The 16,273-nt window shown below is 46.9% G+C and overlaps 2 protein-coding genes across 8 annotated transcripts in view; one reads left to right on the top strand and one right to left on the bottom strand.

The window, feature by feature from the left end:
- The window catches only part of NSD1 (nuclear receptor binding SET domain protein 1), a 146,508-nt gene extending 133,754 nt beyond the window's left edge, over positions 1 to 12,754 (top strand). For all 4 annotated transcript variants that reach the window (XM_028102646.2, XM_028102645.2, XM_028102648.2 and 1 more), the window contains 3 exons: positions 2,211 to 2,317; positions 4,333 to 4,537; positions 6,338 to 12,754. In XM_028102646.2, the coding sequence (XP_027958447.1) occupies positions 2,211 to 2,317; positions 4,333 to 4,537; positions 6,338 to 7,968 (1,943 nt within the window). In that variant the 3' untranslated portion in view covers positions 7,969 to 12,754. The remainder of the gene's footprint in view (positions 1 to 2,210; positions 2,318 to 4,332; positions 4,538 to 6,337) is intronic.
- RAB24 (RAB24, member RAS oncogene family) lies at positions 11,156 to 16,206 on the bottom strand. Of its 4 annotated transcripts, XR_003609072.2 has the most exons (9): positions 15,720 to 16,206; positions 15,568 to 15,636; positions 15,277 to 15,355; positions 15,099 to 15,166; positions 14,923 to 15,022; positions 14,653 to 14,703; positions 14,451 to 14,513; positions 11,489 to 11,676; positions 11,156 to 11,337 (listed from the first exon to the last, which is right to left on the bottom strand). XR_003609072.2 is itself a non-coding variant. In XM_028102655.2 (8 exons), exons 1-8 carry the CDS (start codon positions 15,834 to 15,836, stop codon positions 11,285 to 11,287), a joined length of 600 nt encoding a protein of 199 aa, XP_027958456.1. In that variant the 5' UTR covers positions 15,837 to 16,206; the 3' UTR covers positions 11,156 to 11,284. The 4 variants fall into 4 exon arrangements, 3 of the variants coding, with proteins under 3 accessions (XP_027958456.1, XP_027958455.1, XP_027958457.1); XM_028102655.2 differs by lacking the exon at positions 11,489 to 11,676; XM_028102654.2 differs by lacking the exons at positions 11,156 to 11,337; positions 11,489 to 11,676 and adding an exon at positions 13,969 to 14,331.
- Between the last annotated feature and the right edge of the window lie 67 nt (positions 16,207 to 16,273).

Genomic DNA, 16,273 nt, shown 5'->3' with positions numbered 1-16,273 from the left:
GCATGGAATATTTTTGGTGGTGATGGTGGTATGGCAAAATATACATAACATAAAGTTTATCATTTAACCATTTTTTAATTGTACAGTTTTGTGGCAGTAGGTCCATTCACCTTGTTGTTCAGCTATCACCTCCATCCATCTCTTTAACCCTTTCATCTTCCCCAAGTGAAGCTCTGTATCCATTAAATGCTAATTCCCCATTTTCTCTCCCCTCAGCCCCTGGCACCACTGCCAGACACTACTCCAAGCATATTCTCATATTTACTCCTTGTAAAAATGTTGTGAAGTATATGGTATTATATACCTGTGTTACTTGGATTCTTGGGTCTGGCACCTCTAACCACCCTGGGGTCGTGTCCTATGTATTAATTACTCAAATACTATCCAGGCCCATAACTTCAGTCCTTCTATCTCTTCTCGCTGCTTTCAGTACATCTGTACTTGTAACTTAAGTCTTTGTCCATGGTGATAGATTCCTCTACCATTTCTAGCCACAAATTTTTCTTCTCTCTTTTCCCATATTCACTTAGCTCAAGTAGCATGGTATGGGAATTCACAGACCTTGTTCTTGTTCTCACTTGATTTCCAGTCTGCATGGGTGGAATGAGAGGAACAAGACAGAAAGCTCAGTACTATGCAGAGTTCCTGTGGAGCTGCAGCCTTGACAGATGGAATCAGAACTTTTCAGCTTGCTCTCTTTCCTCATTCAGCTTCATGTAGTCTTCAATACCTGTTATACTTTCTACCAAATGTGTCATACTCCTTGTTTTTCTTTTCTCCAATGCCTTTCATCCCCATAAGTGCAGACCTCAAGGATTGTTGTATATTGGGCTCTTTTTTAGAATGGTATGAATCTTTCCTTTATGCACACCACTGCCTTCTGATTTATCCCTTGTGCGGTTATGTTTACATAGTGGATGGTGAGTAAGCAGTAGGTTATGTCAACTATCCTGCTATCTTATATTTGTGTATATGGTTGAGTTGTATTATTTGCACATTAAATTAATGAAAATTCAGTTATATACTCATAAATTGTTTGATAAGGAATAAAGTGAGTAGAATTATCTATCATTCAGTGCAGTATTTTGCCATAAATGTGAGAGGGGAGACAGAACCCTGCTCTTATCTTGGTCAGTCTTGGTTCCTGCAAGTTCCTTGCAGTGTGAACTTCTCACCAGGCCATGAGTGATTCTAGTTTTTGTACCATTTGGACCCCTAAATGTAAGGTAGCTGATTTATAATTTGCTTAGCTGAATAAACAAATAATGATCTATATTAATCCAATATTAGATGAAAAACTATATCAGTTAATCTTATTGATGGAAGATAGGTCAGTCTGCAGTAGGAAATCTTACAAGATTTGGTCATCTTGACCAAATGATTATCACTTTACACGTTAATGGTGAACCATTACCCCAACCCAGAGTTAATCTCTTTTTATACATATATAAAATTCTTGTATTTGTTAGGCCTTCCCTAATGTGCTTTAAATTTGAATGGTTGTGTGTTTTATTTCCTCTCTTAGTTTTGATAAGATGCACTTTTGACAGAAAGGGGACAATTTGTACTTTAAATCTGTACATCTCTTTTTAAAGTTTACAAATTACTGCTGTGTGCATTATGTCCTATTCTCTAAATAAGCTTGTGCAGTTGTTGTTTCTCCATTTAATAAATGTACTCAGGGCTCAAATCACCCAGCTAGACTGTGGTAACAGGGATATAAAGCCAGGGCCCAAGTTTGTGGTATAGAGTTCTCTAGTATTACTCTGTATTGAGATGTCTCTCCCTTAAGTTCTGCTAGATTTGGCACAGATCAACAGGTTTTCTTCATACTTGCATTCCCAGTGCCTAGCACATCAGTGTGTACAGGTGAGTTGTTGTTTGTTTTTGGTAATGAATTAATATATTTTGAATCTGATTAGGAAACACAAAACAACTTGGGATAATTAACATCTCTACAGTAAAGGTTATTTTAAATATTACTTGTTAACCTGTATAAGTTTTTCTGTTACTAAGTTGTATTTGCTGATTAATAATATTATAGGATTCGAATGTATTAGTATTTCATTAATATAGTGGGATTAGAGTTAATAAATCCCTTCTATCCTCTGAAAAATCTGTTCTCTTGCAAGTCCGTATCCTTTGTGATTAATACAGAAGTAATGTAATTAAAACCATAGATGTTAATATTTTCATGGTCTTTTATGCAGGCACTGAACTTACCTTCAACTACAACCTAGAATGTCTTGGGAATGGAAAGACTGTTTGCAAATGTGGAGCCCCAAACTGCAGTGGCTTTTTGGGTGTAAGGCCAAAGGTACCTTCCAAATGTTTCCATCGGGAATAATGGTGTGGTCCTCCCTCCCTAACCAGTGGCATAGCTGACTTTTTAAGATGTCTCTTTGGAATAATGACATTGGATAGTTGTCGGTAGGGCTACTGGCACTTAACTAAGCATTGTGATGGTCAGTTTGGTTATTCAAGAGCAGATCTATGGGTGTTGTTGAATTTCTTTTGAGCAGTCTGACTTCTAATTGGTGATACCTTTCTAGCTAAAAAAGCTGTAAGATAGGAATCCATAAAGTAGGTTACTTCCCATGTCTTTATTGGTCTCAGCTCATCTCACTCACATTTCCTAATAAGCTTCTTAGATTCTTGGTATCTGTGTCTCCCTCTCTTCTCTCTCTGTCTTTTTAAAGATCTCAAAGAATCCAATATTGAATTTAAGATTCTAAGTGTAGTATAACACTTGTAGATAAACATAGGACCCTTAATATTATCTTAAAGTATAAGCATTTTTGTGTCTTACTCTCTGGGTTTTTATGTGCATTTTAACTGGCTTATAATTCTGTAAAGAATTACTTACAAGTCTGTATCCTGCATTTCTTAAATATTATAAAATCTTTTTCCTTGCTGTCACATAGTCTTTTTAACCATCGTCTCTCTAGTGACTTAATTTTTTAATATAATGGATGGACCATAATATATGAACATGCATCCAGATTTTTCTATCCTAAGTTACAGCACACTAAAAATTGAAGTTTAATTTTGATGAAAAATACAGTGACTCCACTTGGGTATTTCCTATTATGCTTTTTTGATTTGGAAGTCAGTGTTAAGAACTGAAAAATGCAAATTAGCACAGAAACCAATAACTAAAGAAAGGGGGCGTGATCTTTTTTATTTTTTTTCTTAAAGATTTTATTTATTTATTTGACAGAGAGGGAGAAGGCGTAAGCAGGGAGAGTGGCAGGCACGGGGAGAGGAGAGAAGCAGGCTCCCCATGGAGCCGGGAGCCCGATGTGGGGCTCGATCCCAGGACCCCGGGTCATGACCTGAGCCAAAGGCAGTTGCTTAACTGACTGAGCCACTCAAGCACCCCAGGAGTAATCATTTTGTGCAAAAACACACAGAGATGTTGAACACCCCCAATTATTCTTTTATTAAATGAGGAAAATTATGTTTATATTTTATTGAGTTTTTTTTCTTTAGTCAGTTGGTTAAATGGTCTTGTTCCTTAAGGTGTCCAGTTTATTACCTATAAATCAAAATAGTAACTGAGTTTAACCTAAGTTTAATGGTGTTATATTCACTGGGGATGTCAGTTTTTGCATCCTTAACATCTATGTACTATTTCACACATGGATCAGTGAAAGAGAAATTTGAGGGCAGAAGTTTAGAAATGGGAGATCACTGAGGGATAGTAATAATCAGATTGGTCCTGGATGTTTCTAGTCCAAGATAAATGATGTGATGAAACGCATGGGGTTTGGTAACCAAGTGTGGGCTGCAGGGATCATGGAGGAGACCTGCTTGGCTGCACCAGGATCTGTCTTGGGGAATAGTGGATATGAACCTAATTTGATATAGATAAAGGGCACATAGCTTATTGAGGGCAAGGACCATGAATTAGTTTTCTGTGCCTTCCTAGCATGTGACTCTTAAGTGTCCAGTGAAGGTTTATTGAATAAAGAAGTGTGTGTGCACACACAAACATACACCCCTAGACAAACACAAAAATAAAACGTAATGAAAGGGTAATGTTACCTTTAACGCTAGCCTTGTGTGTTAACAAAAATAAGTTTATTTTTCTTTTATTTCATTCAGGTGGCAGGAGTAGTTGATAGAAAAGTTAGAATTAATGCAACCATTTATTGGGTACCTATGATGTGCGAGGTGCCTTTCCTGCATTTTTTCTTATCTTTACAATAGTCTGTGAGGACTGTCTCTTCCCAGAGGAGAGACTGAGGCTCAGAGAGGATAGTTAATCTGGTCAAGATCACACAACTAATATATCAACAGAATGCTTACTGCTCAATATCTGACCTCTAGAATCAACCCATTGCCACAGAAGAAAAGTCAAAGAAATTCAAGAAGAAGCAACAGGGGAAGCGCAGGACCCAGGGTGAAATCACAAAGGAGAGAGAGGATGAATGTTTCAGCTGTGGGGATGCTGGCCAGCTCGTCTCCTGTAAGAAGCCAGGCTGCCCAAAAGTTTACCACGCTGACTGTCTAAATCTAACCAAGCGACCAGCAGGTTGGTGTCAAAATCCATGTAGAGTGCTCTTTGTTCTCTGCCAGAATTGTCAGAGCCCTTGGTCTTCCCATGCATAATGTTGAAGGGGGTATGGTTCATGTTCTCATTCTGGAAATAAAGGCTTTGGAATCCTAGGTTATAGAGAAGGGAACAGAAACTTACTCATTATATGTCAAGCACTTTATTTACATTTATGTTATGTTATTTTATCCTCCCAGCAACCCATAAAGATGAGACCTTTTCACCTTCCCATGATGCAGATGAGGAAACTGAGAGTCCAGTTTGGTGAGATGACTTGTCACAATAGAGCATGTAGATGGAGAAGTTGGATTGAAAGCCAGGTTTTCTGACTTCAAGGCCACTAAATCATGTTTCCTTTCTAAAGAAAGAGAGGTTGAGACAGTATGGAGTTTGGGGTTATTCCGGTCAGTGAGGTGTGGACTAGATACCCTGGAGTAGACACCCTTGAGCTCCCTTCACCCACTCCCTTATGAAGGAGATTTAGCTCCATCTGCTGACACATGAGAGAGCTGCTTGGGCAGATAGAGTGTCAGGAATTTGTGGCTGGAGAAGGTGCTTTTTTTTTTTTTTTTTAAGATTTTATTTATTCAAGAGAGAATGAGAGAGTGAGAGAGCATGAGAGGGGGAGGGTCAAAAGGAGAAGCAGACTCCCTGCTGAGCAGGGAGCCCGATGCAGGACTCGATCCTGGGACTCCAGGATCATGACCTGAGCCGAAGGCAGTTGTTTAACCAACTGAGCCACCCAGGCGCCCAAGCTGCTAACTTTTGAGTGGGATTTGGAGTTAGAAGAGTTTGGGGGGACTTGGATAGGTGGTCTGTTTGTTGACAGAGGCAAGAAAGCAGTAGGGAGCCACTTCAGCTGAGGAGATTAAACATCACCAGTGGCCTGCTCTCAGGAATTGCAGAGAGAAAACTTTGGGGTGGGAATGAGAGGAGTTTGTCCCTGAACTAGCTTTCCTTCAATGTATGGTTGCCAGAGAAATAAAATAATAGAAACGGAGGTAGTGTGAGGGCAAGGCCACAGCATGACTTGTCAGTGCCAGGAAGTGGAGAAGGAGAATTGTTTCAGAATCAATAGCTCAGGATTGTAGCTGGCACAGGCTGCAATGGAACTCGTCTTGACTAGGAGCCAGGAGTCAGGACTAGCATAGTTTATTTGGAAACTATGAGCCAGGGCGAAAACACCATCCATGGCAGAGACTCTCAGGTGTCATGAAATGGGAGCAAATAGACAGTAGGTCAGGGTCTTTTCCACTGGTTCTGTGTGGACTGTACAGGTAAAATTTGTGCTAGTTGCAAGATTTGAAACTGAGCAAAGGAAAATCTCAATTTTTCACATTTGTATATCTGCTCCCTGTTCCTAAATATAACCAAATAAGCAGAAGTTTAAATAGCCGAGATTATCCCTTTAGAGTTGAATATTGAAAGGCTATATTAGACAAATGGAGTTTGCAAAACTGTGGAAGTAGTATCTTCACATTCCAGCTAAGGGGAGCTTTGGGTTTTTTCCCCCTTGCTAGAAATAGTCCTAGAAATAAGAAATTACTCCTGCCTGTATATTTAGTTGATACGCAGTTGCTGCTTGTACTTGGCTTTTATTTTTATGTGTTGTAGAGGATACTCAGATTCTGGGGCAGGGGAGGTGTCAGGTGAGTGGCATGAGCTCTCTGCAGAAGGTGGCAGTTTGAAATCACTCCTTTGACCCAGGCTCAGGGCCATGACTCATTTCATGCACCTTGCTTGTTTTCCTAAGCGTGTGTTTCATATCTGTGTTTTTAGGGAAATGGGAGTGTCCTTGGCATCAGTGTGACATCTGTGGGAAGGAAGCAGCCTCCTTCTGTGAGATGTGTCCCAGCTCCTTTTGTAAGCAGCATCGGGAAGGGATGCTCTTCATCTCCAAATTGGATGGGCGTTTGTCTTGTACTGAGCATGACCCCTGTGGGCCCAACCCTCTGGAACCTGGGGAGATCCGTGAGTATGTGCCTCCACCAGTACCGCTGCCTCCAGGCCCAGGCACTCACCTGGCAGAGCATTCATCAGGAGTGGCTGCTCAGGGGCCCAAAATGTTGGATAAGCTGCCTGCTGACACCAACCAGACACTGTCACTGTCCAAAAAAGCTCTGACAGGGACTTGTCAGAGGCCACCGCTTCCTGAAAGACCTTCTGACAGAACTGACTCCAGGCCCCAGCCTGTAGATAGGGTCAGGGACCTTGCTGGGTCGGGGACCAAACCCCAATCCTTGGTATCCAGCCAGAAGCCATTGGACAGGCCACCTGCAGTGGCAGGACCAAGACCCCAACTATCTGACAAACCCTCTTCAGTGACTGGCATAAGCTCCTCACCCTCAGTCAGGTCCCAACCACTGGAAAGACCTCTGGGGACAGCTGACCCAAGGCTGGATAAATCCATAGGTGCTGCCAGCCCAAGGCCCCAGTCACTGGAGAAAACCCCAGTCCCTTCTGGCCTGAGACTTCCACCGCCAGACAGACTGCTAGTCACCAGCAGTCCCAAACCCCAGACTTCAGACAGGCCCCCAGACAAATCCCATGCTTCTTTGTCCCAGAGACTCCCACCTCCTGAAAAAGTACTATCAGCTGTGGTCCAGACCCTGGTAGCTAAAGAAAAAGCACTGAGGCCCGTGGACCAGAATACTCAATCAAAAAATAGAGCTGCTTTGGTGATGGATCTCATAGACCTAACTCCTCACCAGAAAGAACGGGCTGTTTCACCTCATGAGGTCACACCACAGGTTGATGAGAAGATGCCAGTGTTGGAGTCAAGCTCGTGGACTGCCAGCAAAGGTCTGGGGCAGATGCCGCGAGCCGTAGAGAGAGGCAGTGTGTCAGATCCTGTCCTTCAGCCACCGGGTAAAGCAGCAGTCCCTTCGGAGCACTCCTGGCAAGCAGTTAAATCACTCACCCAGGCCAGACTTCTCTCTCAGCCCCCTGCCAAGGCTTTTTTATATGAGCCAACAACTCAGGCCTCAGGAAGAGCACCTGCAGGGCTGGAGCAGACACCAGGGCTTCCCAGCCAAGCACCAGGCCTGGTGAAGCAGGTGAAGCAGATGGCCGGAGGCCAGCAACTACCTGGACTTGCTGCCAAGAGTGGGCAGTCCTTCAGGCCTCTTGGGAAGGCCCCATCCTCCCTCTGTACTGAAGAGAAGAAGTTGGCAACTGCAGAGCAGAGTCCCTGGGCCCTGGGAAAGGCTGCACCAGGGCCAGGGCTCTGGCCCATGGTGGCTGGACAGACAATATCGCCATCTTGCTGGTCCTCCGGGAGCACACAGACATTGGCACAGACTTGCTGGTCTCTTGGAAGAGGGCAAGACCCTAAACCAGAGCAAAATACACTTCCAGCTCTTAACCAGGCTCCTTCCAGTCACAAGTGTGCAGAGTCAGAACAGAAGTAATATGAGTAAATGTCACATGACCAGACCAGCTGCCCCCAGGGTTCTTGGGGAAGGGAAATCATCTTTCTTTTCCCCTCTTAAAAAACAGACCCCACCACTTTTCCACTGTTACTCTTTCCTTATATCCCAACACTCAGAACTCTTGTGACATTAGCCAGTGGGGGCATGTGGTTGTGTAAACCATGTATGGAAATCCAAGTGGGCCCCAGCCAAGGAGACAGACAGACTTGGGTCTTTTTCCTCCAACCTTTACACATGGTAACTTGAAATAAAAAGTCCACTCTGGAGTCAAGCATGGGATTCAATTCCACTGATCAGGTTGGAAGGTAGAGGGGCTCTCGAAGTTATTTCTCTAGCCCTACAGAGCCCCACTGAGGGCATCTGATGAACACTTGGGAAGAACTGATATCAGTGGTGGTTTCTTGAGCATTCATATGTGCTAGGCCAGGTGCTAGTCACTGACAGGAGATACAGAGATAAGACCTGATCCCTGTGAGCCTAACATGCCTGCCTGGGTTCTCAGGCTGTTTTCATGAACCTTTGACCAGGAAATAACAGGAAGTTGAGGGGCCCTGGGGCTCCAGACTCATTTTGTAATGTCCTTTATGGCCCCAGAAGTGGTTGTGTTGAGTAAGTGTCCCCTGGTTGGGTGTGCGTGTGATGCACGCACGCTCATGTGGAGGTCTCTGTTGGTGGGATTGGGGGGGTGGGGGGGTTGCATCAAGGCCAAGTGGAGCCGTTGGCTGGGCAGCCACTACTGCTTCTGTCTGGGCTGTGCAGAGTCTGAAAAATCTGTCCTTGGCAGAGCAGCTGGTTGTGGGGGCTGGGCTCTACAAGGACATAGCTTTCCCGAAGTATAAGAAGGCAATTGGCAAGCTTACCTTTCTTTTCTACCAGTTTTCCACCTTTTACATCAGCCTACCCCATGCCCACCCCCCAAACACTCAGGTGCTTTCAGATTTCAGAGTCGGGCAGTGGACATAGGGAATCTCTGGCAAGCTCTGGGCTAGATCTACCACCAGCTCAGGGAGAGTGCCAGATTGTGATGGAAAATTCCTTCTCTTTTGATCCTTTGCCCTCTTACCTGAATGGAGGGAGTCCTCTCCTTCACTGGTGGATTCTACCACCCTATCCCTGAGAATTGCTGTGTTCTGTACTGAGAGCACCTGCCTGCTGACTTTGTTCAAAGGCAGGCCAGAGCCCTTCCCCTGTGACTGGCAAGATGTGGTGTTTAGAGCAATGTCCAGTCTGAGAGATGATTCCTCATAACTGCTGATTATCTGTTACTGCTGCCCTGAGCTGGGGCCCAAGGGCTGGGAAATCTGTTGGTGCTACCCTGCCCTACCATTCACCCAGCTCACCAACTGCCAACAGGAAGTGCTGTTTGGCCAGTTCCTTCCCATTCACTCACCCCTCCTTTGTCCCTAGACCAAACGTGTTTACCTCTCTGCTTTGCCAACTTAGCCAGCAGCTTTAGCCAACAGGCCATCTCCTGGCCCAGATGTCTCCTGGCCATTCTGTTTCAGTTATGGCTTTTACACCCTCAACAAGATTCTGTATTTTGTCCCAATTTCCTCCTCCTGAGTTCCTACTGAGGTTATCCACATCACTTCTAAGGAGGGAACAATAGTTATAGAAGCATTTGCGCTTTATATAAAGATTAAAAGAAGAATTTGCTTTTATTTCCCAAAGTCTGTCTCGGGTTGAGACACTTGAACTCAGGCAGAGGTACGAGGCTGGGCAGGGCTGTCCCGAGTCTTAGGGGCCTATCTCTGCATCCCACTTAGACCTCGAAATCTCCTCTGTAAATTCCACCTGCCTAGTTCTCCCCTCTTCATCCTATCTCTCTTCCCACATCATGAGAGAGGAAAAGCTCTTTGTTCAAAAGGAAAAAACAAAGCATCTTATTTTCTTTTTTAAAAAATTTTAAACCATGGAAAAGATATTTTTAAAGAAATCCACCCAGAACATTAAAGTTCATTATATTAAGTATTTATCATGTGTGAGAATAATAAGTATATAACTGCAGCTAGTAGGTCCCTTTCCCTAATCTCTTAGGCTGTATGAGTAGGGTTTGCTTGGTGCCAGTCCTGTGCCCTTTTCTCTCCTGTCATCTGTAGTTGTGATCAGAAAAAGATATTCGCACTGCACTGTCAGAATCTCCTTTCACTATGTTGTGTGTTAAATTACCGTAGCTCTTTGTTTCATGAAATAAACTGTGAATTTGGGGGGGGGGGTGTGCAGGCTATGTAAAAAAATTTAAGTGGAGAAGTTTGATCCTGAAATAGCTTCTCTGAAGTAGGCTTTGGTAGGTAATTGACTTGACAGCCGCTCTGGATATGTCTCACAGGACAAGGAGTGAGGGAAAGGTGGGCCATGAGTGGTTTTGTTTTGGTTCTTTCCATTCTACACCATTTACTGGAAACGTCCTTCCAGACCTGCCTGGGAAAACAACTTTGGAGCTGTGCTTAGTTTGGGGGAGAGGGTGGGGGGTGGTGGCAGTTCTTTATCTAGATGGACATCCAGGCTTTTGTGAGGGTTACTGAAAGACTCTCAGGTAGAATGGAAACTAGAAATTCAGCTGTCAGGCCCACTGATAGCAGCATCTGATACCAGATTGTTAATATCAAGAAAGCATTACCATACAATTAGAAGCAGAGTTAGAAGGACTACTGGGAAATTGAAACTCTTGCATGAGGGACAATGGGGAGACAGTTACCCTGCCAGCTCTTGGGGGCTCTCCTGGAGCCTTGTACTGAGACCTTTTCTCCAGAAGGTGTGAATTGGCAGTTAAAAGGAAAGCTTTTCTCTTAGAAACTCCTGATCTTTGTGCAGGATGGTATTTGACCAAGTGCCTGGAAATCAGGATCTCAAGAGAGAGTGCCTCTAAGCCAGTCCCCAGGAAACGTTTCCAAGGGGGAAGTTATAGCTTTCATAGGTAGCTAAAGAACCAATATCTCCTAGCCCTGTTCAGTCAGAAGAACTTGATAGAAACTCTTGAAATTTGAATTCAAAGCCTCATTTGCTTCTCCTGCTGGAGTAAACGCATTCTAATAGCAAAATAACTGTCATTGCTACAGAAGGATCCCAGTTTTTAAATGTCTGCTTCCCCCAAAAGTTACTGAGTTTGAGGTGATTTAAGTCACTGTGTTGATCCTCTTAATTGAACAACTACCAAACCTGCATCTTTAGCATTGATGGAAATAATTATTTTATCTTCACATTCTCTACCCCACACTACAGTCAGGGCACGAAGTGCATCAGCGATCCTTTCCCAGGCTCAGCAGCATCTCCTCACTGGAGCTGGACTCCCAGGTCACATCATGAGAACAGAATGGCAGGAAGGAAGTCTGGTCCTGGCAGATTCCCCTGTGGAAAGGAATCAGGAAAGCACTAAACGTGGATGGATTTTGCCCTCAGCTCCTATAAAGTGGGTTTTCTCCTAAGGCTTTTTCGGAGGATATTGTCATCCTCTTGCGGTTTTGTCAACCAGGAGGTCAGAGTGGCCCAGTCTCCTCACCTGAGATCATGGCAAGAAAGGAGCTGCCACAAGCCCCTTTCCCTGCTAAATAATGCTTGGGCTGCTTCATGTGTTAGCCATTCCAGGTCACTTAGAGCTAGGCAGCTGCTGCATGGGACTTTCGTTGGCTGTGGCCAGTTAGCTCTCAGCTGAGCTTCCTAGGGCCAGTGCAGCAGGGCCAGCAGTTGCTGTAGTACAAATTGAAATAAGAATAGATCATTGCTTTGAACACAAAAAAATGTAATGATGGTGCTAATTTTCTGGTATAAATAAGCACTGCCAAGGGTTGAGGGACTGGCGACTTGAGAAACCCAGGTTCCTGTTTGGGAGGAAGAAATTTTGTGTAGAATGGTTTCTTTGAGGCTCAATTAGAGAGGGAGAAGGCAGAGCCTCAGTGAAGCCTGCACCCGACCCTAGAGTGGGTCAGCATAATCCTAGGTGGAAGAGATGCTATATCCAGACAAGGGTGGCCATTGAGTTTCTCAGGGCTGGTGTCACCTTGTCACCTGGTGTAGCCTCCGTCCACACTGCCTGGAACCCGTTGGTAGAGCGCTCCAGCTGTGGGGTTCTCCTTCTGCCCCTCTCTACCTCTTCCACTCTCATGGGAGCACCTCAATTGCTTATGAAGATTAAGGGTAATATTTCTTAAGGAAGTGGAAAGAGTTTATTTTAATTAGAAATCCACAGCCTGAGAAATGTTTCCTACCAGCATAAGCAAAATCATGTTAAACTCTTACATGGTCCCTTCTCTAGAGCTGCTTTCCCATGACTTTCAAACCATCAGGCTATTGAGGGGCTTCAGGTCTAACACCCTGGAAGTCAAGCAAAGCTTTGTGGACAGGAGATAAGCCCAAGGAGTAGGAGCAGAGATGAATGGTTGTGGTGCTTTAGACTTCCAGGGTAGGGGCAGAGAACAGGCGGTCTCCAGGTCCAAGGTGGGTGCTGCCTGTGTGTGCGTGTAGAGGCGTGTGTTGGAGATGGGTGAGTGCAGCACACAGGAGCTCATGGAAGAGCAGCTTTCTAAGTCTTGGCAAAGAAACAAGCTGACAATAGAGATCTATATATTTTTAAGAAAGGGGCGGGGGGGGTTGTCAGCTGAGGTCCATCACTGGTCTTTTGCCCCCTCCTCCCCCCATAGATTGTCAGCTGTAAGTGAAACTCTTAGTGAAAAAGAGGGGAGCCCTGTAGGAGTCCCCATAAACATGTACTGTAATTCTTTGTATATAGAAAAAAATTACTGTAAAGTAAAGTTTAACTTTACTCTTATGGCCCTTGCCCTGTGTGTTGTTTGTTGTCCGTGGGGAGATGTAGCTTAACAGGAGGGAGGATGGGTTTGGGGTGAGAGCAGAAACTAGCCCCTGAGATAGTTCCCAGGCTGGGGACATGGTGGAGGTGAGCCCCTCCTCTAAGCATCTCCAGGAGTGGTGTGGGTTTCCTCCTAGCAGCCACCAGCTGCCAGAATGTCTTTCACTTCTTTTGGGAGTAGCTGGTGTCAGTTTCAGCCCCTATACAGGAAGCTTCCATTACCCATGAAGGAAGGGTATTTTGAGGAATTGGTTTTAAAAAAGGAAGTGGAACCAAAGCATTTTCTGTGAGTCTGACCGTTCTGGCCACGTTTTTAGTTCTTCAAAGATAGGTGCTAGGTACTGCAGAAGACCTGGCCCAGGCCTAAGGCAGGAAAAGCAGAGGCAAAGCAGCCAGGCCTCCAGTACTGGAAAGGGGCTGCCATATGCTTTTTAGCTGAACAGGAGGTACCAGCCCTATCCACCCTAACACTTGATACTTCTAAGACCCAAAAATGTACTTTGGGGGGAGTCTTGGAGTCTGTCTTTCCTTCTGACCTAGTCCTAAACTTCATGCCCTTCAGCAGAAAGCCCTCTGGGGAATAGTGTGGGAAGACAAACATTCAGTCCTAGAGTTACTTTTTGCTCAGGATCTTCGCCACCCTGAACTGGGTAGTGGTCACCTGATTTTACAGATGGGAAACTCAGGCCAAGTTTAGGTCCCTTTTCTGTTGATAGCTGAATTGGATCCCAATCTGGATCTATAAGACCTTTCTGTCTTGCAAAACTTAAAATTTTTCTTCCATTAAGCCACCTTGTAGTAGGTTGCTGGGAAACTTAGGATCTGAGCCACAGACATGACTCATGAACCTAGATGTGACAGAAGTAGTGGTAGAACCAGCCAGTCTGAGGTAGGAGTGCTTGACCCTTTGATCTCTGGACACCATTTAAGTGCCTGCCTTGCGTGAGCTTTGCATTGCCCCCAGCCCCTCACCTATCTTTGTCCCCCCCTAAAGAACAGGAAAAGGCCTTTTTGTTTCTACATTATCTCAGATGCAACCCTGGAGTGAAGTTCCTTGGCTTCCAAAAGAATAAGAGCTGAGAGGAGCCTTAACATAGGAAGTGAGGCCAGCTGGTAGCCCCAGAAAGAACTAGGTGTCTTGGCACCTAATCCACACAGCAGGGAGAGGGGCTGAGTGTGATTCACAGTGCATTGATTTTATTTACAAATCAAAAGCCACTTAAATAATCTGCAGACACAAGTGCTGTCCAGGGCAGGAGCCTGGGGTCCAAATAAGCCTTTACCCTCCTCATGCCCATCAGTCAGCCCAATGCTGCCTCCGTTCCATGGGCCAGCACAGGCAGGTGCCACCTCTGCTGCCCTGGGGACCGGGGGTAGCTCAGACGTCCAGCCACTCAAGCCCAGACAGGAGCTAGGTCTAGCCCTTCTGGGGGGATTCCTTTAATTCCCCTAGGCCAGGTGAGTGGTGGTGACTCAGTGATGACAACAGCTGTAGAAGTAGGGGTTTGCCTTCTGGCCCAGGTCCACGCCCTTGTCCTCTGTCAAAGAGAGGTGGCAGCTCAGCACCATTCTGTTTGGGAATCAGGTAACTCGTGAAGGGGGCCAGATGCTGTGGGCCTAGAGGAAGTCTCCAGAGAAGCTGGGGAAGCACACACACCTGTCATCACCTGGAAGGCAGCCACACTGACGTAGTCCTCTGCCACTTTCTGGAAGAGCTCGTCTGGCAAGAAAAAGGGCAAGTCAGTGAGGGCTCAAAGCCAGTAACCCTGGAATCACCCAGTAACCCAGCCCTCTAGGCTCTTCTCTGCCTCCTCTGGCACCCCTGCCTGTTCTGCTGTGAGGCCCCGGACAGCACTCACCCACACTCTGGCCTGTCTTGCTGGATGTTTCAAAGAGCTGAGCTTTGATATCTGTAAAGAGAAGTGACTAAAACCTCCTACCTGAGAATCGGGGTGGATACAAAGGGGAAGGCTAGCAGTTCAGGGAAAAAATGGACCCCACACCTTCAGGGAGGCCAGAAGACCTTCCCAAGGGATCTTGCCATGGCAGCTAAGGTGGTCCCTATTTTCTTTGCTCCACCCAGGCAGCCACCTCCCTCCCCCACCCCCAGGGAACTGAGCAACAGCTACTGTCTGCATAGTCCTGAACGTCATGGAAGTCCACACGGCGGCGGCGCCTGTCCTCTTCCAGCAGGTCACTCTTGGTGCCACACAGGTAGATCTGACAGCCCTGGGGCAAAAGACAAGGTCAGGGTCACTCCCATGGACCACCAGCCCCTGGTCGTCTGGTGAGGTCTGGCACTTACCTCCTCTAGGTTGCGCAGTTCCTTCACCCAGAACTTTGCCCGCTCAAAACTGCTGCTGTCCGTCAGGTCTTGACACGGGACACGCAGAAAACACAACCATGGATCAGGGGCCGTTCTCTAAGGCCAGCCTGACACCCATCCCCTCTTCTTTGAGGAACGGGCCAGAACCCCCTCTTACCATAGCAGACGATGGCAGCCTTGGCGCCCCGATAGTAGATTCGGCTCATGGCCTCGTAGCGCTCAGAGCCTGCTGTATCCTGAAGGGCAGGGGGCGGCTCAGCCCTGAGTTACCGAGCTACTCCCCAAGATTGCAAACTAAATACCACGTCTTCCAGACCCCTATTTTTAAACTGGGGTCTAGAATAGAAAAATGGCCTCTAGGAGACCCCAAGTCAGCCAGTAATAGGCAGGAGAACCTAAGCCTCCTCATGAATGGGTTTTCTCAGGACTGCTTGCCCAGGGGACTTACCCAAATACCTAAAGTCACCGTCCGGTCTCCAACGGACATCACCTTGGCCACGAAGGCGGCCCCAATGGTCTGCAATCAGGGGGAAGTGATCAGGGCCGCGGGTACGGGCCAGCTCCCTCCCACCCGTACCGGGCCCCGCGCGGCGCACTCACATTCTGATAGGGCCCCACCAGGAAGCGGTCGTGCACGTATCGTTCCACCAGGCTCGTTTTGCCCACGTACTCCTTGCCCAGCATCACCACCTTGACGTCCACGCGCTGCCCGCTCATGCTCCCGGGGCCGCCTCACCCGCGTCAGGGTCCTGAGCGGGGGCGGGAGGCAAACCCGGATCTCCGCTTGGGCAGGCAGCGCCCAAGCTTCAGTCCCCGACCCCAAAGCGCCAACCTACGACCGGAGACGCCGCGTCGGCTGGAGCTCCGGCAGCGTCCGCGTCTGCCCCGCTCCTCGGCCCCAGGCGCTGCTCCTCCTTCGAATAGCTCAGGACTCAGGGCGGCCTGGGACCGCGCGCGGCAGCACCCTCAGCGGCGCCGCATGCCGCCGCCCAGTTCGCTCGCAGGCCTCAGGCGTCGCTCCGGCACTGACTCCCCACGGAACCTAGGGGCCCCTTCAACCTGGGTCCAACCCGCAGCGCCGCGACTCCCGGGGGGGGGGGGGGGGTGGTAAAGGGCGAGGGGCGGGGCCGCGGGGTCACGTGCGCGGGCGCCGG

Source organism: Eumetopias jubatus, unplaced genomic scaffold (assembly GCF_037043125.1).
Source record: "Eumetopias jubatus isolate StellerSeaLion01/CBP00866 unplaced genomic scaffold, mEumJub1_p1.0 scaffold_5, whole genome shotgun sequence".
NCBI lineage: Eukaryota > Metazoa > Chordata > Mammalia > Carnivora > Otariidae > Eumetopias > Eumetopias jubatus.
This window is presented reverse-complemented; position numbering and strand designations above follow the sequence as displayed.